Genomic DNA, 23,118 nt, shown 5'->3' on the forward strand with positions numbered 1-23,118 from the left:
TTTAGTCTTCACGCTGCAGTCTCTGTCAATCAGTCCCCCCCCCCCCCCCCCCCCCCCCGTCTTTTTCTCTCTCTCTTAGCCGAATGATGTCAGTGCTAATTAAAGAGAGACTGAGTCCCTCGTATATCACAGAGAAAAGTCCTTGAGATTCCAATCAGTAAAGAGAACGCTGAGTTTCTGTCTCCACATTGAGGGTTGTTTACCCTGATTAAATCATTCACAGATGATCTAAAAATGAGAGGCTCTTGGTTTTTCCTTGTAAATATGGGTGTTACTTTGGAGTTTGTTGACAACATTTGTCCATCTTTGTAAACAAATTTATGAGAATTATAGACACAAAATGTGGCAAGATATCTCAGAGGATTCAAGTGGTGTTATACCGCGTAGATGGAGGAAAAGGGGGCAGAAGAAGGAGACAGAATAAGGTCAAGTGAGTTCATCATGTCTGTGTCTGTGATATGGTGGAACATACGTGCGCAAGCAAAGAAAATAAGCTTGTGGATAGAAACATGCCCATTTGAAGCCTTCCAATGAACCAGCAATACCACTGAAATCCTAACACAGATGCAGTACAGTAGGCATATGTGTTAACTTCACAGTAGCAGCTGCATGGTATTATCATGCCAGCTAGCTCAAGAGTAAGTTAAAACTTTGCACTTGCCAGCTCTGTTATAGAGATTCGGGGAAACGAGGACTTGCACAAAATGACGTATATCAAGGCAAGCTTCCTACAGCTTTCCAAATAAAGCATGATTGCTACATGAATCATTTCAAACACTTTTCTCTGAGTCAAATGAAAAGTGAATCTAGCTGCCTGGAACGGCCAATATGGTTAACTGCATAGGAACTTAGATCCAGGGCAACTTGCCAGCTGACCTAACCACCCTACATATTAATCCGCGCACACTGGTTTGTTTACATGTGTGAGGCTGACTTTCACTGCGGTTATTCTGTCTTCTAAGGAAAACTCAAAATGCTAAGTGCAATGACTGTGTATCCCATAAAGTTATTTCACTTTGATGGTCGACCAAGCGGAAAATTTCTCTCTAATGAAATAGTCAAAAAAGACCTGATCAGCAATCCTAGAAAAGTGTTATTATGAAAAAGTTCACAGTGAACAGCTACTGTATAGACTGTAATAGACAGGGTGGAGATATAAACTCCAAAAGGACTTAAGACTGCGATTCGTACAGCAACAGATTGTGACCAGTGTAGAAAATACTTATGGTTATGAGGATTGTTGTTGAAATGTATCAGTCACCATTAACGACAACATCAACATATTTGTCCTCCTGTCAACTGTCCTTCTTTTTCTTGTCATCACCCTCCTGTCATTTCATATTCTGTGTGAAACAGTCCATCTGAGTAGCAGACCTCAGGCTCTGGGGGAAAGACCCACATTATTTAGTCTCCCTTCTGTGAACATTGTACTCTTATAATCAAGTACATATCTGAGAAATTACATTATTTCTGAAATTATATGATTCCACCAATCCAAGTCATGGGTCACAGAGAAAAATAATATACTATGGACCACTGCTTTATGTTCAGATCCAAATAAAATGGCCCAGCAATCAATCATATGGTGACTGCTCACTGTTACAACTGCATTTCCATACAGAGGAGGAGAAATGCAGGGATTTTTTGTGGTGTTGAGGGCTGCTGCATATCATCAGCATATTAAAGCAAGGCAAACACTAAAAGAGGGAAAAGAAGAGTAGAGGAAAAGATGTGCGAGACTGGCTGAGGGGAGAGGCTGCACCCACCATCATTAGCTTAATGGACTGCTGAGTAAGTCAGTCAGTAAGCTTGAGGGTTAGACGCAGTGCCAAAAGCGCACACAACTTAGAAAGATGGGTTAAGCGTATAGATTGGCCATGAAAACATTTTGCGTCAGCTACCATTCTGCAAACTGTCTCAAATATTAGATACAGGAACCATTTATAAAGGCCTCAGCTACAGAGTGTATCTCAAAAAGTAAAAAAAAAAACAGGCTTTTTTAGTGCTTACATGCACACAGTTATTATTTTATTTCTATTTTGTTGTTTATTATTAAATTAACTTTATTATGTTAAGAATAATAAATAGGTTGCATAATTATTTTCCTTAACCAGCCCAGTAAATCGCTGCATGCATAAATACTTGAATTAGTAAACGACAGTGGAGGCTGGTCCATAGAGGCAGAGGAGGTTGATCCTCCTCTATTTTTTGAGAGGCAAAAAGGAGATCAAAATATAAAAAAAGATATTTGGTCGAAATAAACCATTACCAAATCTCAGTATTTATAAAGTGTTTTTTCTCTCTTCTTTGGAAAAAATCCATTACTGAAATTCTGTTTAAAGTGCTTCAACAGCGACACCTGCAGGGCAAGAGGAGAAAGGGCAGTGTGTGAAGTGGTGTTGGGGGCAATTGGTGGAGGTGGAGTGGGGGACAGAGGAGGACAGGTGCCTGCTGACCTCCGCAGGGCGGGATCTCTTACATTGGACTTAATTTATTTCATTTTTTTTCATGCTAATCTGTGATTGGCCATGACACATAAAATGACGCTCCAAGGGAGGCTGTCCTCCCTTACCAATCAACAACCAGAATGCAATATTGACATTGAGTTGGTCCAATGATAGTTTCCAGAATTCATCTTCAGTTCTCCCCACTGTAAGGCAGAGTAGCAGCAGTAGATAGCTCCTTGTGTTAGCCAATGCAACAGCTGGCTTGTTGTGGCAGCCTGAAGGACTCTTTATACATCCATGGAAGGAATGTTAAGGACTGTTGTTAAGTTAACGGGAGAAATTATCTGGATTGTGCGGTGCAGCAGCAGCAGGACGCTGCCGGGGAGGCTGGAGAGAGACGCAACCAGAGAAACATTCAGGAGAGTTAGCTTGTTTGTCATTGTTGCTATTGATATCAGACTGGTTAAGCAGCAGCCACAAAGTTCTGTTAACTAACATACAAGATGACCAACAGCCACAAATGGACATTATGACATGAATACTTCATCTCTATAAAAGAAAGAAGACATCCGATAACGTGAGTCAGATACAGCTTCTCTCTCTGTCTCTTTGGTCGCTAATTTAATCTCTGATGGTTAAATGTCTCTGTGGCTTTTTTGTGGTTTTTATCTCCTTAACAAGAATGCAGCAGGGATCATATAATGTGTTGTAGGTTACGTTAGTTTGCTTGTTGAAGTTACAGTTAGCTGTCTGGACTCACTCATTCATTTGTTTTTAATTGAGTGGTTGTTCAGTCACCTGTTGATGTTGTATGATTAGTGTGCAGGAGGTCTGGCTGCTTGCTTGTGACAGTTTCTTTAGTTTGTTTTTAAGCTGAGTTGTATATTGAGTAATAAGCTTAAAGTAACTAGAATAACAAGTGTTAACTAGTGGTGTAACTGATCTTAGTTGATCCGTGTTCCGCACTGATCGCCCCCCACGGTTCAGCAGGCATATGAACTGCTGATTAATTGCAAAATTTAATGTCTCATTGAAGACAAAGTAAACAAACTGCTCTAAGTACAAGTCATGGGCAGATAGCGTGTCGCTAACAGGGATTTTGAAGAGCAACGATCGAACCAGCATCTAACAGGTCCGATGTGACATTTGAGTCATTTACCTGCTGTTTAATGTGCTGCAGCTGAGCAGCTAATTAGCTATCTAGCTGCTAACTGACATTAGCGGTGAATGTTTGTTATCATCAAGTTTTGATGATGTGGACAGAGGCTGTTTCATTCACTGTTTAAAAGAGGAAGGTTTCATGCCTCATATTGCAATAACAGCATTAAATATTTTATATATTTTATTTTATTTTATTTAAACATTGGACATCTTAAATGTTGTTTTCATTTAAGACCATGGGCAAAAGTTCCTTGCTGTTTCTGGCTGTAAGTGTGTTACAGAATAAATGGAAAACAAAGTTTTATTTTGTCCCCCGTCCCCCCCCCTTTACGATCCGAAACCTTGAGTTTTGTGTTCATGTTAACACCCCTAGTGTTAACATGTCAGCTTTGTAGACTATATTTTGTATATCGTACATATAGATAAGAGTGTGTAAGTCATGTATTTGATACATGCATTAATACTTTTTGTGAACCTACACTTTTAGATCTGTGAATGTTGTAAATGAGCTTGTACTGTCCAATAACTATTAGGGATGCACAATATTGGATTTTTTGCCAATATCCGATATGCCCATATTTTCCAACTCATTTTGGCCAATTGTCAATACCACTATGGATATGTGTACTTTTTTTTTTCTACCTGACTGAGGAGACCATTACACATGTAATCATAGATTGTACTAACTATGATCAAGACAGACAATATATGAAGGAAGAACTGGAGCTCAGGAGCTCAGCATTAAAACTTTAATGATCCTGCTAAGTGGGAGGAGCAGTAGAGTTTTCTTTGAGTTTATTAGACAGACAGGATTAATGTGTAGGATTTAATCTCTGGTCCACACACTAGTTTCCAACTGCCGTTATAAACCAAAAAGAGGAAGTTTCCTCAAACAGAGTGGTAGCAGCTCCTCTGTGGACTGTTTCAGCCTGACAGTCCCGGTGCTTCCTCCTCAGGCTCCACTTCACTCAGAAACAGTCCACGAAAGGAAGCACAACCAGGCGGCGGATGAGAAGGTGACAAATCAGTGATAGTCATATCGGCATAAATGTTGCCAATACTTCATTTTAAAGCCTTTATCAGCCAATATCAATGACATGCTGATATTATCGTGCATCCCTAATAACTATTAACTAAAATTTTTATTTTTTCAATGTTCATCAAATTTATACTAAGCTACCTGTTTATGCCAAGCAACCAGTAATATTCATTGTCTTGTCTTCACAGAAAATTAAAATGTATTTAGTGGGAAATATAGAGATGTTCTATGTTTAATGTAAGATGTATGAAAATGAAGAATTGCAGAGAATGGGACAGGGGAAGTAAAATATTAGAGTGTGATAACAATAAAGTCTGTTTTCACACCAATTATGGTCTTTCATTTTATTGTGGGCTAGAGAAAAAGAAACTGTGTTTGCAATGTAAGCCACTGCAGTCTATTGAGGTGCCGCCATGGTGAATGGAAACCTTCCAGTCATCCCACTGGCCCTTATTTCCATTATCTAAAGGCCCAGGCTACTATTATCATTCCTCCATAAGACAGTAATGAGAAGCCGGGGTAAAACCAACAAGCGGATAAGGTAGACCTGCATATAAACTTTTCTAATCTGAACCACTGGTACTATTTTCTCATAAGCAAACTATAGACTTTCAGTGAGCTACTGAGTGAGTGAATGGGTGAGTGAGTGAGTGAGAGAATAAAAGAAAGTGTGAGGGAATACATGCTTCTGTGTGTTAAGATTTATCTAAAAGTCTGATCATCTTCTGCAAGTAGAAGATATAAAGTCAGCCCTCGTGGGCTTATGACCCATATCATTTTTATGGCCATGTCAATAAACAGCAGTCTATGGTCTCTCAAGCACAGCTGACTCTGGGAGAAACTCTGAATTCAACAGGGCTTCATTCACAGGGAGAAAACCTCACTAAACATTGGAGCCACCATTTGCTCTGGGGCCCAATAGTAGCAACTTTTACTGGATATTTTCCAATTTTCTCCTAATTGTGTCTACTCAACATAATCCAGCCCCAGCCTCCCCCAATATCCATAACCATAACCACTTCCCTTCGACCCACGTTCACGCTCCATCTCAATATGAGCAGGAATGTGTTAAAACAGAATCTATCCTGCTGCTGCCCCACATAACTATCAATAGCTGCCTTTCAGTCGCACGCGCCCTGCTCGTATTGTCACAGGGTGGGCCGCACATCTAGGCTCCTTACAGGACTTCTAAAAACCTGATACCTGTCCAGGGTGCGGTAATGTGTGTGTGTGTGTGTGTGTGTGTGTGTGTGTGTGTGTGTGTGTACAGTATATGTGTTGTGACCCAAGTCCTACCTTATGACGTACTGCTACATATAGTGCAGACTCTGTGTAGTCTGCAGCTCACTAAGTGAGAGAGAGCGCAACCACAAAATGGTTTGGGATAACATCCCAGTGTAAAACCACACAGTCACAATAATTCCTTTAATAACAACTCCATATAATATTCAGACCCTGCAAAAAACAGAGTTACTTCTTTGTGCTTAACTTCACACATAAAGCATAAGTTAGAAAAATCAACAGTAGGTTAAGCAAGGTATTTGCACTTTATTTGCCCTGCAGTAAGATAGTAAATACAATATAATAAGAAAACGGGTGTTTAGGGTGTTCGTCTGGGACAAGGGTATATTTAGGTGTAAGGGTGAAGGTGGCTACGCTGACACAGTAGTTGTGCATTGGAGACTTAACAGTTTTCCTTGACAGGCCACTGTGGCTTTATAAAAACACACTGTGATTTAAAAAGGCCAGGGGTTCAAGGTAACACATGGCAATAGAGCTCCAAGCTGTACTGTGTGTGTTTGTGATTGTGTGTGTGTGTGTGTGTGTGCGGACATAAGTGAGCAAGTAAACTTAAGTGTTCATTTTTGCACCCTAGCTTGAGTGCATGCCTGTGTGAAGTGTATAACAGCAAAGAAAACGGGAGCCACCACTGTCCAACTGGGGGCCACCTCCTTTTCCAGCACCGATTCTCTTGGCCCTTTTTTCCAGCTGGCTGGGTCTAGTTTGTATGGCCTAGCTGGAACTCTTTCAATTCTGTCCCACTTGTCCCTGTGCTGGGCTCCCTGCTCTGGGCTTGCCTGCCACCCCATGAATACCAAGCAGGCATGCACACACATACGTTCATACACACACACAAAATACAAGCTGGGTCTCTCTCTGCATAGCTGTATTAGATCAGTCTTTGGGCCTGGCAACCAGCACTCCTCTGTCTGCGTGTGCATGTGTATATAAAGTCAAGGTCTATACATTTGGGAACATGTGTTTAATGTGGGGCCAACTGATGTAGACTCATTCAGGCTCTGTGATGTTCCACCACAACCTTAAAGGACCATTCCAGTGGTTTCACATGTTTAAGCTCATTAACTACAAATTACTTTCATTTTATGTTACTGCCAAACATTTTCCACTAGAATTGCTATACATGATAAATGTGTTTTTCCTACCTTACAGGCAGCCATTCATTTCAGTTAATTCTGGTAAACTAGAGTGTTCAAATACACTTGCGAAAAGCAAAGGAACTTGCTTGAGAAAGGTAATCTTTAGACAGCACATCTTCAATACACTTAGTCAAAGTTATTTCACCTGACTATTGATGAAAAATATAGAATTTGGCAAATTTGGTGGGCAGAGATGCACTACTCAGTAGCATGTTACAGTTATCTGATTACATTTATCAACAAAAATGTATTTCAAGGAATAACAATTTGAAATTCTGTAATAACAAAACAGTTACTAATCCCTGTAATAGGCTATTGCGCCCACATTTTCAGGGATTGGTTGTTTGTCACCTTATTATAAGTTGGATAGAGGGTTAATATCAATTCTGTTTTTGTGCATTCAGTGGACAGACTGGTCCCAGACCTGTTAGCTTGGCACAGGGGCTTAGATGTGTGGCTAGCCTCTGCCAAAAGTGGAGGAATATACCTTCTGGTAAATCAGTAAATTGTTGATGGGCCAACATGCAGACTGAAGAGAGATCCACCACCAAATTGCTCCCATTTAAAGGACTTTTTATTTTTCTGCTGTGACATTTCGAGCACAAGGCTCTTCCTCAGACTTCTAATAATTACAGAGTTGCCATCTTAAATACCTTTAGTCCATACTACAAACACATGTGACATGACGCACCTTTTGCAAATTCCCATCAATCATTTTTTTGCATATGGTGTTACATTTTCCCTATGTCAAAATAATAAAAACTTTCATAAATAGACAGAGGTACCTCTAATAGGTAGTATGTATGATAGCTATTTAGCCTGAGTCCTTTATTGGAGTACAAACTACTGGGGGTACATGAGTTGTATATACTGTAATTTTCACTATGTACATTTTGTATATATATAGCCTGTATATAAAAATCTGTGTATATGTAAAATATGAAATGTAAGGTTTTCTTACAGAGCAAATGGTAATTTGATTGATGCCAATTTGCAGCATGTGTGTTATTTCCAAGCCGGAAGTGCCAGGTCTGAAAAATAAGGCCAATGAGGATGTGACCTAAACCTGCATTCTCTCTAATGGCCAGCAGGGGGCGACTCCACTGGTTGCAAAAATATATCTGATTGTATGGAAGTCTATGAGAAAATAACCCTACTTCTCACTCGATTTATTGCTTCAATAGACACTTTCCTAATGAGTTTATGGTCTCAATTGCATGTTTCAAGTCTTCTTCAAAGGAGCATGATGTTCAGTTTGTAAATTATGGTCCCGTTTAGAGTGAAACAGACAAAGCAGGGTATGCCTTAGAACGTGGCTACCTTGTGATTAGCAAGTCGCTACTACAGCAATGTTGGTTACGTATGTTACATAACGTAACTCCAGATTAGAATAGGAGTATAGGTGTAGCTGTCACTATTTTAGTGTTTTCAATTCATGAAAGCTAATTATAACATTTTGGTCACCTAAAAAGTCTTGTTCAGTGTTTGGTTGTACTAAAGACCCTCTGAGGAGTTAGCTGTTCAGTTTTTCCGGTAAAGTACATTTTGTTTTAATCCTTTTTTTTGCTAGCCAAAATTAGCATTAGCATTAGCATTAGCAATAGCACAGTTAACCATAGAATGTAAATGCACCATGGTAACCAAGCTAGCACCTAACGCTAGTGTTAATGTCAGCTCCACCCTCTCGTCCAAACATGGTCACTTCTGGCTCCAGAAATCAAGATGGCGAGAGATGGAGTCAAAATGCTGAACTCAAGGCTTCAAAACGGGAGTCCACAAACTAAAGGCTATGTGACTATGATGTCTAAATCCATTTTTTTTACAGTCTATGGTTATGTCACATGTGTTTGTAGTATGGACTTTGGGTGTTTAAAGTCCATGTAAAGGAAAATGAGAGATTTATTTTCAAACACATTATACATGTTAGAAAACAATCACTGAAAACATGAAAAGACTGTGAACTATGTAGTACTGAACTCGAGCCTAGGGGAGGGGGGGTGGGTTGGGGCACATTCATACAAACTTTCGTTGGAGACAACTGGGATTCACTTCGGATAATCCGCTGTTACTGGTGAATGGGGCCATTTTCGGTCAACCTTAGCACTCAAGGAGTTATTTTAAACCCAGCTGAAGCGTCCGTTAATGGGTGGAGCCACCTATGGCTGAGGAAGAGCCTTGCGCTTGAAACGTCAAAGCAGAAAATAAAAAGTCATTTAAAGGGAAGCTGTTTGGTGTGCGGATCTCTCTGTTCAACTCTGCTAAGTATTTTTTGATCCAGCACCCATCGTATTTGGTAGTAGGACGTGCTTCTCTTATCATTTCTTATCCAACATGCAGACCCACCAGTATGATCCTTTAAGTTAATCCGGCCAACACACTATTTCTTCACTGACTGACCACAGTAATCACTGGTCTATGAAAACAATTGACTTCAGTGGAAGATTGAAACCGTGCATTAAGTCAAACAAAATTGCCAAGCTGAAGTTTAATCCACTAACAGCTTGCACATTATGGCCTCTACAGTGTTGTCTTACAGTTTCCAGTCCAGTTCTGGGAACAGTTCCAGTGTAGACTTGTCCACAAGTGGTCCCATTAAAGATATTAGGGGACAACTGCACCTCACATAAGCCTATCAACATTTGAAGCATTGTTCCTACATTCTATGCTCCCATATTCAACATTGTTCATATCACAGAAAGCTACTGTCCAATAATAACTCAAGGTGTAAACAGGTCCGGATATGAATCATAAAAACTCATATCTGTAACCCTTCATAGCCAACTAATGAGATGGAGAGAGGTAAGGATGAGGATAAGAGAGGCACAGACTGGGAGAATGAACAGAAATAACAGACTATTTCCATAACTCAGGGAAGTCAAGTCCTGCCACCCACTCAGTATCCAGGGGCCACTAAAGGCTATGGAAGCATGATGTCCAGAATTCTCCAGCTCATGCCCAGGGGGGAGACACATTCATAAATACTCTTGTAATTTCATTTGAAAGCAGTGGATACACATCATAGACCGTATATAAAGATGGACGTAGTGAGGTGTGATGTCACCCATTGGTGAAGCCTAGAGTTGCTGCTTATGGTTGGCGCCATCTTTTACATTTGGAGCCAGGACCTTCCAAATAAGGAGTGCAAGGTGTTACCTTTCACACTCTGGAAACACGCCCCGTTACCTCAAACCGAAGCCAACGCAGAATTCAGCAATTGAGACCATAATGACTCATTGAAAAAAGTTACTTAGTATTTCTAGAGAAATATGCAAATATGCCTGCCTATGGTAAGTAGGACATTGATTAAAATGTGGAGATATGGATCACAGTGCACTGCATTTACTGACAAATCTAATTTTAGACTATATATTACTTTGTATGCATGAATATGTGCAAGATTAAGAGACAATTATGAAGACGTAATCTGTAGTTTTAAAGCCGGAGTGTTAAATTGCAAAATTAAACACAATTCCTAACTAAATTGATTTTTTTAATGTTTATTCAGTGTAGTCTAACCATGCTTGCTGTGAACATAATCCATGATAAATTGTTAAACAAAAGCACAATTTTCACTTGAGATTTAGCTGCAGTATTCAGTTTAAAGAACTGTCTGGCAGTCGTTCATGAAACTGTCTTCATGTTTCGAACATCCAGCTTATGACTACATATAACATGAGGCATATGGTAGCACTCACACTGTGCATGTGCACCCAATCCCCACTTCATCCTCTACTTTTCTCATTTTCATCATAGTCAATGAGGAATTTGTAACATTTCCTTGCAGTCACAACCTAAACAACAATGGTGATTTTTAGCTGCCTTGCCATTTTGGAAAATGACTCCTTCTCTAACATCAGCTCAGCCTGCATTTCTTTGGAGGAGACTGAACAGTTTTTTTTTAGTATAAACAATATTTTTCTCTGAATAGTTTCAACACTGTGCAAATATTAATGTAGTGTGCAGGGTTCTTTGTTGCATTGGTGGAAAAAATAGCTCATAACCCACATGCAAAACCTTTCCAATCAATACATTAAACATTGCCAAGGTACATGTATAAAACAAAGACGTTAAACAAAAAGGTTTGGAGGCTTTTGCATGTGCCATTAAAGCTCCTGATCTATGTTTCTCCAGTGTGTACTTACTGTGGCTGTGATGAGTGGACCATGAAGCTGTGCATAAAGCAAGGCCTCATCAACATGCCCCCTGACCCCCAGCAGTGCTAGTTCCAGGCTGTGGTGCCCGGCCATGGCGTGAGTAAGTTGCTCCAGCAAGCTGGTATACCTCCTCCAAGGCTGATCCAGCTCTGAGACGCTGGCCAAGCAGCCTCGCATTACATTCAGACAGTAACCCACGCAGGGTTTGATCAGCGTCAAGCCTCTGCAGTGGGAGCAGTACACCATCTTCACCAGGCCCTTCACACACTCTCTGCTCAGGCTTAAATGTTCGGTGGCATTCATCACCTCCAGACCTTCCTCTAGGGCGAGGCCCAGTTGTCGCCCGGCGCCCATTGCCCCAGCCAGTTCCTGGGCCATGATGGCTGCATGAGGCCCAAAAGGGTTGACATCCTGCCTGATCATACGGAGACAGTCAGCCATTTCGTTGCCCACCATCACACTGCCTTCAATGCCTGGATTGATGAGCCGTGTGTAGACAAGGGGGAAGAGATTGTTGAAAAATTGGTGAACTGTCGCCTCCACAGAGACGTTGGCACCGCGGAGGTAGAGGGAGAGCGAGGAGAAGAGTTGGTTTACATGGGGCAGGGCGTTGCGGGACAGGGATGAGTAGGTTCCCTCCAACAGAGAACTCAGGTGGCCCTGAGAGAAGGATAGAAGGTACTGGAACATGTCTGCAAAGAGAGCAAAAGAGATACACAGAGATAAGAGACAGATGGAAAGATGACAAATGTTGATTTCAGTCACTGCATTTGAGAAAGGAATATTGAAAATCATTGGTGACATGATAAACAAGCTTTTCATGAAATGCACATACATATCCAAACCCTGGCACCTAACCAACTAAGCTAGACTTGTGTGTCAGTAAGTTGGGCTGAGAAACCAGTGTCAAGTTTCCTTATAATACAGTTGGATGTCATTGTGCATGAAGTCATCACCCATGAAAGTATGTCTTAAGGAGAAAGTCTCTGCCTATATGAAAGAGACTCTGAACAGCACCCTTATATGAGCAGCAACCACAATCACTTTGCATTTTCTATGGCGAATGCTATATAATCCAGATTCTAGAGGAGTGTTTGACATGAAACCAACCTGCAACTCACACACACACACACACACACACACACACACACACACACACACACACAGACTTGAAACAGTTGAGTCATCCACTTCTTATGTCATTTCCTGGTGAGCAAGTGAAAGCTGTAAAGCAATCAATGATGTCAGTTACTGTAAGCTTGGGCGGTATCACGGTATTACGGTATTCCAGGGTATTTAGAAATCCCGAAGGTACGATTTTCAATACCGTCAAGAATACAGATGTAGTGTAAATCTGGAGTACAAGGAGCACTTTAAGGCAGCATGTAATCCCCCCTCCGACCACAATGGCAAGTTGCAATGGCAGAGTGGCGCTGTCTGCATTTATGCTCACTGACTCTACGGGAAGTGAAGACTGCAGAAGGGATTTGAAGACTAACTTCGCAGAAAACTTTAGCCTTCAGGAAGTTTGTTCCTGACATTACTCAACCGTTTCTCCGCTGTGGTACCGGATGAACGGTGAGAGACAATGTTAATTGTTTTATCTCTAAATATGTGCCTTGTACTTCCACTCATATTCTCATATTCTGCACTCATATTCATAACGTATTTTCTGCGCAGTTGGGAGTTTGCGGGTCGGGTCGTGTTTGGGTGGTTGATTCATGTATAGTTTTGCGGGTCGGGCGGTGCGCATTGGCTCTCATAACTGGTTGGGTGGGTGGTAGCATTAAAAAACCCTAACCCGCACATCACCACCAGACAATGTCATACACGCTACAATGACTTCTTTGACCAGCAGCTCAGCTTTTTTTTTTTTTTGTTACACAAATACTGTCATATATCGTATACCGTGGTGAAATGTAAGGAAAGAATGAAGGTATGAAAAAATAGATACCGTCCAAGCCTTAATGTCAGTGCAGAGATTGATTAGTGCCAAAGAAGTGCCAAGCAAGTTACTGTAACAGACTAGAAAGACAGAAGGTGAGATGGTAAGCAATGGCGAGGGGGTGAAAAAGACAAAACTTGGAAATAATGCTTGACTCTCTTTACCATTAATTTTCTGTATGTCATATATAGTAATATATATAAAAATAAATAATAATAATACAAATATATAAGTAAAAAACAGCCAACTCATCCTTTTATCCCACCATCTCCTTCACTGTACATCCACTTAATCCTATAACCCTCTATCCTGTTCCCTCTGTATATAGATGTATGTTTGTGTGTGTGTGTGTGTGTGTGTGTGTGTGTGTGTGCATTTCTTGGACACAACACTCTCCTCTGGGTTGTGATGTCAGCTTAAAAGCATGCCAGGACATGAAGGAGCAGTAGCAACTGTAGAGAAACTGAGACTGGAGAAGGAGGGTGCCAACACACCCCTGCCCCCACCAAACACACACACAAATGTACACACATACACAAAATGAACAAACTGAAGATAAACCCAAAGTGTATGATAATACTTCATATGGTATTGCAAGCCAACAAAACATTATCAATTATGTAGTGTGGGCTTAAGTTTATAAAAATCAGTTTGCGTGATGTTAACACTTACATATTCATTCATAATAATAGCACATTACCCATTGTAAATCTATCCCAGTACAATGATCGTTACCAATATGTCATGTGTTTGTGTGTGTGTGCGTGCCTGTGTGTGTCCAGCCCCTCCTAGCTCACAGACAGAAGGATAACAACAGTCATGTCCTTCTCAACAGCTGCACTAATATGACCGCTGTCTGTGACACACGGGGACTCCCAACTGGCCAGTAAAATGCACAACGCATTTGTAATGCACCAGAAAACACCATCGTCATGATCAGAGCAGCTCCCACACACATAGCAGTTAAAGTTGTAACCTATTAAATGGGTCTTGAAGAGCGCGACTGTGTGTGACAGAAATAAAGCAGACAGACATGAGAATTAATGGTCTGTTAGGGAATATTAAAGGAAAGGGCGACGAATTTTAGTCTGGCGGCAGTCAGAAAGATATCCAGAGATGTCTAGCTAGAGACAGAGCAAGAGGAGACAGAAAATAAGAGAGACAAAAAAATGGGTAGAAATAGCATAAGATTGGCAGAGAAGTTGTCAAGCCACAGTTTCAGTTCCACTTCAGTGTCTCTTAAGCCTGTGGGACTGCAGAGTTGGTACCAGTGTGAGGTCTGCCTGCTTGCCTGCCAGTCAGGCCGCAAGGCTCAATAGCCACAAGACATTTACACCACAAGATGCACCCACAGGCTTAGGTTACACTGCATTACATAATGTTATTATAAAATTATCATGCTTAGAAATACCACGGTGTAGTCTTACTCTCTGTGAGGTGTGGCGGGGGCAAAAACAAAACTGGACTAATCTGTAACTCGAGTTTTCTCAAGAAGAAGAGAGGTGACATTTCAAAAAATATATTCTTTTAAGTACATCAAGACTGGATGCACATCTTTTGGAGGGTTTACGACAGGATCATTAAAACTTTAAGACATTCTGTACTTATTAAAAAAGCTTATTTTTATCTGCCAAGAGAGTGACATAGAGAGAGAACACGAAAGAGGAAAAAAGGGAAGAGAGAGTGGGAGATCGCCAGGAAAAAATGGAATAAAAAGAAGCGACTGAATTTTTGAACAAGGAAAAACAACTACTGTACGAGAGGACTCCACCTTGTGAACATGCTCTGACATCTGGATTCATTTGGCCCCTAGAGTCCCTGTCTTTCCATTGCTGTTACTTCAAACATGTCCATCTCTGAATATACAGAATAGGACAAGAGTCCATCATTCTAACTGCACAATTCCTCTGACAAACAAAAGCTGATCTCATGATTCATTAATTTTCTACATCAGTTTTTCTCTGTTCTATATCAAGTTTTCTCCCACGCTCAAATGGATCCGGTTTCTCATTCTGTGATAAATCAAGTACAATCATTGTGGGTTTCTCTGCACTTTCCAGTACTGGGAAACAGGGTGAGAACAAAAAAACAAGAAACCAAAGACAGCTTTTTTAAGTCCTAACTACCATTGCATGATAGTCAATTAGATTTGATTCTTCTGTCTGACCACTGTGTCTGAATCTGGATTTGACCACACTCTGTTCAGACACACAGTCGTGGGTGGCTATCATTACCATGTCACAGTCTCCCCTCAGTAAGCCTCTTGGGAAATGCAGTCTGCTTGGATTGAAGCTATTTTGCATGAAGCAATTATCTTTAATTTGCTAGGAAGTCCTAAAAAACACTGAAATTCAAAACACATAATTCTTAGGCTAACTATACAGGAATAAATGAACAGGCTTGCTTTGTCTGTCGCCCTGTCGGACTAATCTGACATACTCTCTGCTCGGAATAAACAAGGTATTAAAAGGATTCGCAGCGGTGACAATGCAGAGGAGGCCTTTGTCCTACAGTGGCCTAAACTGAGTTTGTATTTATGACTTTGGTCTAGGATATTATACCATATCTTTCCACCAACGCTATGCCAAGGCCACTCTCTGAGATCACTGGGCTTTAATCATAAGAAGCTATTTCCACTTTACATTCTGCATAGCAACCCGGTGTTTTACTGGCACAATTAAAGCTAAATTGTCACCATGGTGAAGCTGCCTCAATAACGGAGTCAAAATAAGCACAGTGGCAGCTCTATGGTTTAAGTACAAGTGTGGTGTTCCTTGCCCTTGCTACCCAGCGGTCTCTGAACTTTAAGCCACTTCAGCATTGTGCAAGATGTGTGTATGTGTCTGTGGCTCTAACTGAGCAGTATTGTTACAGTATAAGTAGGTACCCAAGGCCCAAGTATCACAGCTGGGTTGCCAAAACTCAGCACAGACATGTGGCACCAGATAGCCTGCACAGACTGACATAAGTGTGTATACAGGGGCTGCACAGGCTAATTATACTGTATGACGAGTAGCTTTCCCTGAAGCATAAAACAAAAATGCAGCACATTAAAGTCATAACTCTCCCAGTATCAACTAACGCTAGCAAGTCCAGCTAAATTAAAAACATTGTAAAACACACATTTTCTTTATCTTACCTTTCAACTAAAAAGAATCATGCCCATAATCTTGTGGGCAAGATAGCCTATGTTTTCCAATGTTGCCTGTTCTGTGATCAAAAGGTGCTCTGTGACTTTGGTTCTGTGATATGGCCCATCACATTCTCAATAAAGTAGAGTGTAGCCTTTGCTGAGATTGAATTATAAAGCAACAAATTATTAACCCCAGAAGGGAAATTTAATTTGAGGAAATGTGAATGTAAAGTGTTTTCTGAAGAAAGAAAATTGACATTATTTACAACTACAATTTGAAGAAATTAAAACTAAACTTGTAATTACATGTATACATTCATGTCAACTAAATGAGACAATAGGTAAGCAACAAAAACACACCCTTTTTACAAAATAAAAAAGAAGCATTGTAAGGAAATTTTAAGATGTTGACTTTATTTCACATGTGCATTTTTTGATCAAAAAAAAGTTAACTTGATCATGGTTGGCCCAAGAACTACACTTATCCATTAAAACAGTTAAGTAGCTCTGGGTGAGAGACTTTAACTGTTCTGTGCTAGCATGTAAGTCTGTATTTTTAAGTATGCGCATATGAACCTATTGAAGTGTGTGTATGTGCAGATATATATGTGCATGCTTGCGCGTGCTTGGAGATGGTTTAATATTGTGATAATGAGGTAGGAGACACTGTTCTCATACCATGGAGCTGTGGGCCATATCTTGGCAATCAGTCCTGACTGGACCTGACCAACGATCTTCTCAGGCAAAGCATTTTAATCCTGCCACAGGCTTGGGTTTCAGACAGGTCACCACACAGATATGTGACATAGTGACACGTGTGTAGATTACATATCCTTGTTTTAATTAGTAGAAATACTGTATATAGAACCGTCTCCCACCCAGCACTGGTCATCTTAGGTTACAAGGGAGAGCTGCAATGTCATACAATCTCCCAGACTCTAACCTTTCAGCAAACAGTTTAATGGTAATAAACTATTAATAAGTCAATGAATCAACCTTTCGATTCATCATACTTGTGTGGCAAAAACCCATGTCTACAGTCTAAAGTGGGAGCATGACTCATCAATGGGCACAGATTTGTTCACGCAGGTTTGACCTGCAAGAACTGGAGAGCTGCACTCCTGCCAAAAACACTGTAGCTCCACAAGCTCCTTAGAAAACCCATACATGCAATCACAAATGTGTGCACACATATTGCAGCTAACCCCTGCCCCAAATCCCAATTTGCTTGCCTTGTCCTATCAGGGGGCTAACAGGTGGGATAATGAGCTTGAGAGAGACGACATGAGGAGGTTGAGGAGAAGGAGGAAGAAGAGAGAGAGTGGGGAAGCAAGATCCCCATCGCTCCATCAGCATTCCAGTAATTAAAAAGGAAGCCCAGCTATATCAAAACTCTGAAACATAAACAATTCCACAGATGCCGAGGGCATTCAGGGTGCACTGGGCTATAATGTGGTGGGGAGGAGGAGGTGAGGAGGAGTGGAGGTGGAGATTGGGCAAGGGGGGGTCACTGCTCTCTGCTCTGGCCAAAGTAGGGAAACATGATCGAAGGCAGGGGAATGAGCAGACGAGAGAAGGACAGGGACAGAGACAGAACACTGGGGCAGAGGGTGAGGGGCTGAGAGAAGATCAGGGGAGGGAGGGAGAGGAGTTCAAATGGCTAATACCATAAAGGGGGGGGTATGCTGAGGGCCAGCCTGGGGGAAGTCTGTTGACAGACTGATGGACAGCACCTCTGGTCCTCAGCATTAAGGGGGCCACAGGTCTACACTGACCCCCCCATTTCTCTTTTGTTTATTGGTATACAAATCACAGTTTCTCTTTTGATAGAGTATAGTGCTAAGACGCAGCACAGGGTGTCATACACAAAAAGCATTTGCACCCACTGATAACTACAACCAGAAGTATGCCTGTTGCACAAGTAGAGTAGGAATAGACTAGACTAGACAGCTTTATTAATAAACAGATTTATTAATCCCTGATGGGGAACTCATTATATCTGCACTCTTTTCATCTACATAGGGAGCAGGTCCTCTTCCACAGAGGCCGCCATATTGCACCGCCATGTTTCTACAGTAGCCCAGAACAGACATACCAAACACTTTCTATAGAGATGGCCTTTCACATTTTTTGCAAGTTTCAGAGCCACCGTAGGTTCTCCTACATTCTTGGAAGGGGAGGGTGAGGGGAAGTGTATTCATTTGGCTGCAATCTGCAACTTCACCATTAGATGCCACTAAATAATACACATTGGTCGTTTAAAACCATTAAAACAAAATGCACTTACTAGAAAAACTGAACATCCAACTCCTTGTTTCTTTTTGTACAACCAAATGCTGAACAAGACTTTTTTAGGCAACCAAAATGTTACAATTAGCTTAACTCATGACTGAAAATACATATAGCGATGGCTATGGCTATGCCTATACCTTGTGAATCTGGCATTATGTCATGATTACATTACCTAACCAACGTAGGTAGCAATTTGTCAATCACAATGTAGCCACACCCTAAAGCATACTATACTTTATCATCTATTTAACTCTTAATGGGACCATAATTTACTAAATGAACATCTTGCTGTATTAAAGAAGACTTGAAACTAGCGATTGAGACCATAGACTCATTAGGAAACTTTTTACTGAGGTAATAAAACAATTGAGAGGCAGGGTCATTTTCTTATTGACTTCCATACAATCAGACTACTTTTTGGAGCCAGTGGAGTCGCTACTGCTGGCCATTAGAGAGAATGCAGGTTTAAGTCACTTCCGAATTGGCATCACCTTTCAGGCCAGGAGCTACCCACTTGGTTCACATCTTCTTTACTTCTTACAATGACTGCCACCAAGCAGGTAGCTCCCTATACTTAAGGGTGTGGCTATCTTATGATTGTCAAGTTGCTACCATGGCAACAGCATTGATTACATAACATAACCATAGTGTAACCCCAGATTCACAGACTATAGACACAGCTGCCGCTATTTCACATTGTGTTTTCAGTTCATGAAAGTTAATTGTAACAGCGTTTGGTTGTACTAAAAGACCCTCTAAGGAATTGGCTGTTCCATTTTCCAGTAAGTACATTTAGTTTTAAAGGTTGTAGGCCTGTTTTTCACTAACAGAAATTAGGATTAGCATTAGCATTATCACAGTTAACCATACACTGTAAATGCACCGGGCTAACCAACCTAGCAGCTAGTGCTAGGGTCAGCTCCACCAGGTTCAAATATGGTCACTTCTGGCTGAAAAAATCAAAGATGGTGATGGTCAAATCCAAGATGGCAACGGTCAAATCCCTAAACTTCAGGTTTCAAAATGGCAGTCCACAAAGCAACAGTTAACGTCACAGTGACTACGTCCATATATTCTTTTTACAGTCTATGCTACATATATATGTTTTTCCCCTTAGATTCAGTTCTGAAATAAAATTCAGTTCTGCAGACTGGAGCAAGGTAAAACATGCATATTCCAAGCAGCATCCGCCAGGGCCGAAAAATGAAGCCATTAAGGAAGGGTCAAAAACTGCAGTTCCTCAAATGGCCACTTTAGGAACCAGGCTTCATTTGGCCCACCTCAGCGCCACCTCTTTGTCCATTAGCCAGGAGTTAGGCAGGGTTAGGCACCACCAAGATGGCAACAGCCAGAGCCGCCCACTTTGAGTTTCAAAACCGCTCTCCAGAAACCAGTGGGTGACGTCACAGTGGCTACGTCCATATTTTTTTACAGTCTATGGCACATGGAAATTGTAGATTCCTTTCAACATCAAATCAGCTGCCAGAAGTTTATTATGCTACAGACTGAATCATTATGAAGTAAATCTAATAGACTGGAGGCATTTTCTTCAACATTTGGCCATACTGATGACACTTGGTGATTTGTGATAAACAAAAAAAGCCTCGTCAAGGTAATAACCCCTAATATAAGTGGAAACTGATGATGACGGCCTGTGAAGGAGACTGAACTCCAGATTTTCATGAAAGGCAGAAAGGAAACTTTTAGGCTAACATAAGATTAACATGAAACAGACCCTTGAATGGACTCTGAGGTGTGAAAGGAATCTAAGATGAAAGGGAGTCTAATGATGAATTTTCCACTTTTCTTAACAGGTGTGGCCCCTGTTTTCATTTTTCAGCTTTATTATGAATTAGGCATACAGAAGGTCACTTATGGATTGTTTCAATTATGGGCCAAGACTACTCTTTTATTAGGCTTAATCCCTTCTGCCATAAAACAATGCTTCTATCCATTTTGTGGGATGAAAGGAAAATTCTAAATGATCAAGATTATTACATAAAAATGTTTGGAAAGGACAAATTCCGTCATATTACTGAATCCAACTGAAGTATTACAAGTTTGCCAGTGATAGACTTTGTTGTGGTTGATTTAAGAGCAGGCCCATGTGAACCTTCTGTTCCAATACACATCATAATCCATCATGGATCATACAAGCACGACAGGACTGGGAAGGGCCAGAACAACATTTTGTTTTTGTCTTTCCATTTCTCTCATTTATTGTGCCTCTTCCTCTGGTCCTCTGGAACACAATGGATTAATGACTAGAGAATCAGTGAATGAAGCCTACTGTGGGGACTCCTTAATGGTGTGCTAGGAGCCACAGAGGCAAGGAGAGAGAAGGAGAGGGAGCAGAAGAGACTCCAACACAGGGCGTAATGAGCAAAGTGAGTGGACTTGAATGGGGGAATGAAGTGAGTTGTTGGGGAGAGATGGGAGGAAGGCTGCCAACTCCAACCTACTTTGGGCTGAAGTAATAGTGTGAGTCACTACACAGAGACATGTATATCAAGATGCTCATCCACTTATGCATTAAAAGCTCATATTAAGCACACGCCCTGATCTCCCACAGGTGTCTGATGGAAGCAGCTCTTGCTCACAGACATGTTCAACTCCTCTCGCCAGCACTCACTGAATTCTCCTAGCATGACCTTATTTTGGCCACCATCATTTCCCTTAACAATAACTCCTTTCTATTACACTGAGTAAAGGTAGGTATGTGGAAATTTAAACAAAGGGGGAACTATTATGTAGTCTGTCGATTTTGTTGGTTTATCAGACATTTTCCAATGAGAATTTTGATTGCCGGCTGCTATACACATGCACAGACGTCTGCATCTCATACTTATACACATGCCCACACACATTTTATGGCTTGTGGGATCAGTCTGGGAAGGACGGCTGTAGCAGAGTCAGAGAGGATACAGGAAAAGGCCAGGCTGGACCAATCAGCAGCAGTGGAGTACAAATCCCATCAGCCAGACAGACAGATTGTGTTCCAGAAAATCCAAATTCTCTTGGACAGAGAACAAGCCCCGGGAGATGCGACTCTATCTGATTACTAAGAAACTTCCTGGACATCAAGCTTATTGTGCTCATACGATAGTAGTGAGACCGATGAAGCTTAGTCTACACCAAGAATGTTTGTTGAGGCTAGCGGAAAGGCAGTGTCAGAAATAGCAATTGTGAGGTTGTGTCAGAAGATCATTCCGTGTGAGAAGAGATGGTGTTGGCGAGCAATAAAGGGGTATTTTTCTCAGTTTGATTTTCTTCTAGTGATGTTAAATTATGGTGTAGTTTCTGGCGGCCGGCTAATCTACACAGACTTTGTATTAGTTTAGACATTTATTGCAGAGCATGCATGGTTGGTAAAGAAGCAGAATAACAATGAAAAAAAAATGAAAGGAGAATTTTGGGGTGAAGAAAATGGGGGAGATTTTTGTGTTTATAGTTTCATTCTGTTGAGCACACTCTTGGCAGCTGGGTTATCTTTGAGACATGAGGGTTCCCTGCAGTGCACATGCCAGCAAGTAAGCTGTTGGCATAGTGCCCACCCTAGGCCCAGAATGCTCTTGTTAAGCAACCAATACTGACAAAGCATGGACCACAGACAGAGAGACAACCAGGAAGAAAGAGGGAGAATTATCAGCAGCACACAGTGGATCAACAGGGCAAAAACCTGTTGAATCAACATTTTTAACGCACACACACGCTACTGATAGAACCACATTCAAACACACCTGTGCACACTTTCACTGAAACCTTGCTTTGACCATCAACCCTTCCTCCCCCCCATTTTCTCCCCTCTCTTTAGGCCCAACTCCCTACTCCTTTGGGCTCTCACACATTCATGCTGAGGTGAGAGGGGCAGATGAAAAGCAGAGGTAATTAGGGAAGGTTTGAGTGTGACTTTATGACTGCGAGAGGCTTTGAGCCTTTCCCCTTCTCCTCCCTCCTCTCCTTTGTTCTTTCCCTCTTTTCCCCAGCGAGCCCGAGTCCTGCAAACTCTGAGGGAAACTCATCCTGCCCTTATGTGTCATGTCTACTCAGGAGACTAGAAAGGCGTTGTTAAAACATAAACATGCTGAGGACACTCACACATTCACACACACACTCAAATACACAATGTATTCGCTCCGCTATTAGGTCCATAAACACGTTTCCTCTCCGCCCTGTATGATTAAATGAGACGTGTAGGGATGGATTCCGGATATCCTCCCTAATTTAAGCATGAGCTCATGGTGCACTGCAATGTCATCCTGTGTCCAAGCATCAACCTCTAGAGCAATAACTCTGTCGGTCAAAACATCTGCAGAGAAAAATACATGCAGACATGGAGGGAGAGGGAAAAAAACACCATGATGTGAGAGAGGATAGGCTAAAAAGATCACAGGCAAAATGAGCGAGGGAACTTCCAGACAAATGTAGAGATTGCAATAAAGATAGATAGCTATGTGTCTGATGAAAGAATTAAGATAGAACATGACAGCCAAGTGATTTATCATTCCT

General features: G+C 41.3%; 1 protein-coding gene across 5 annotated transcripts in view; it reads right to left on the reverse strand.

Moving 5' to 3' along the window:
- LOC137194156 (glypican-5-like) overlaps nucleotides 1–23,118 on the reverse strand; it is a 120,185-nt gene that overhangs the window by 76,240 nt on the left and 20,827 nt on the right. For all 5 annotated transcript variants that reach the window (XM_067605771.1, XM_067605770.1, XM_067605772.1 and 2 more), the window contains one exon: nucleotides 11,228–11,931. In XM_067605771.1, coding sequence (XP_067461872.1) covers nucleotides 11,228–11,931 — 704 coding nt within the window. The remainder of the gene's footprint in view (nucleotides 1–11,227; nucleotides 11,932–23,118) is intronic.

This window comes from Thunnus thynnus, chromosome 12, assembly GCF_963924715.1.
Source record: "Thunnus thynnus chromosome 12, fThuThy2.1, whole genome shotgun sequence".
In the NCBI taxonomy this organism is placed as follows: Eukaryota; Metazoa; Chordata; class Actinopteri; order Scombriformes; family Scombridae; genus Thunnus; species Thunnus thynnus.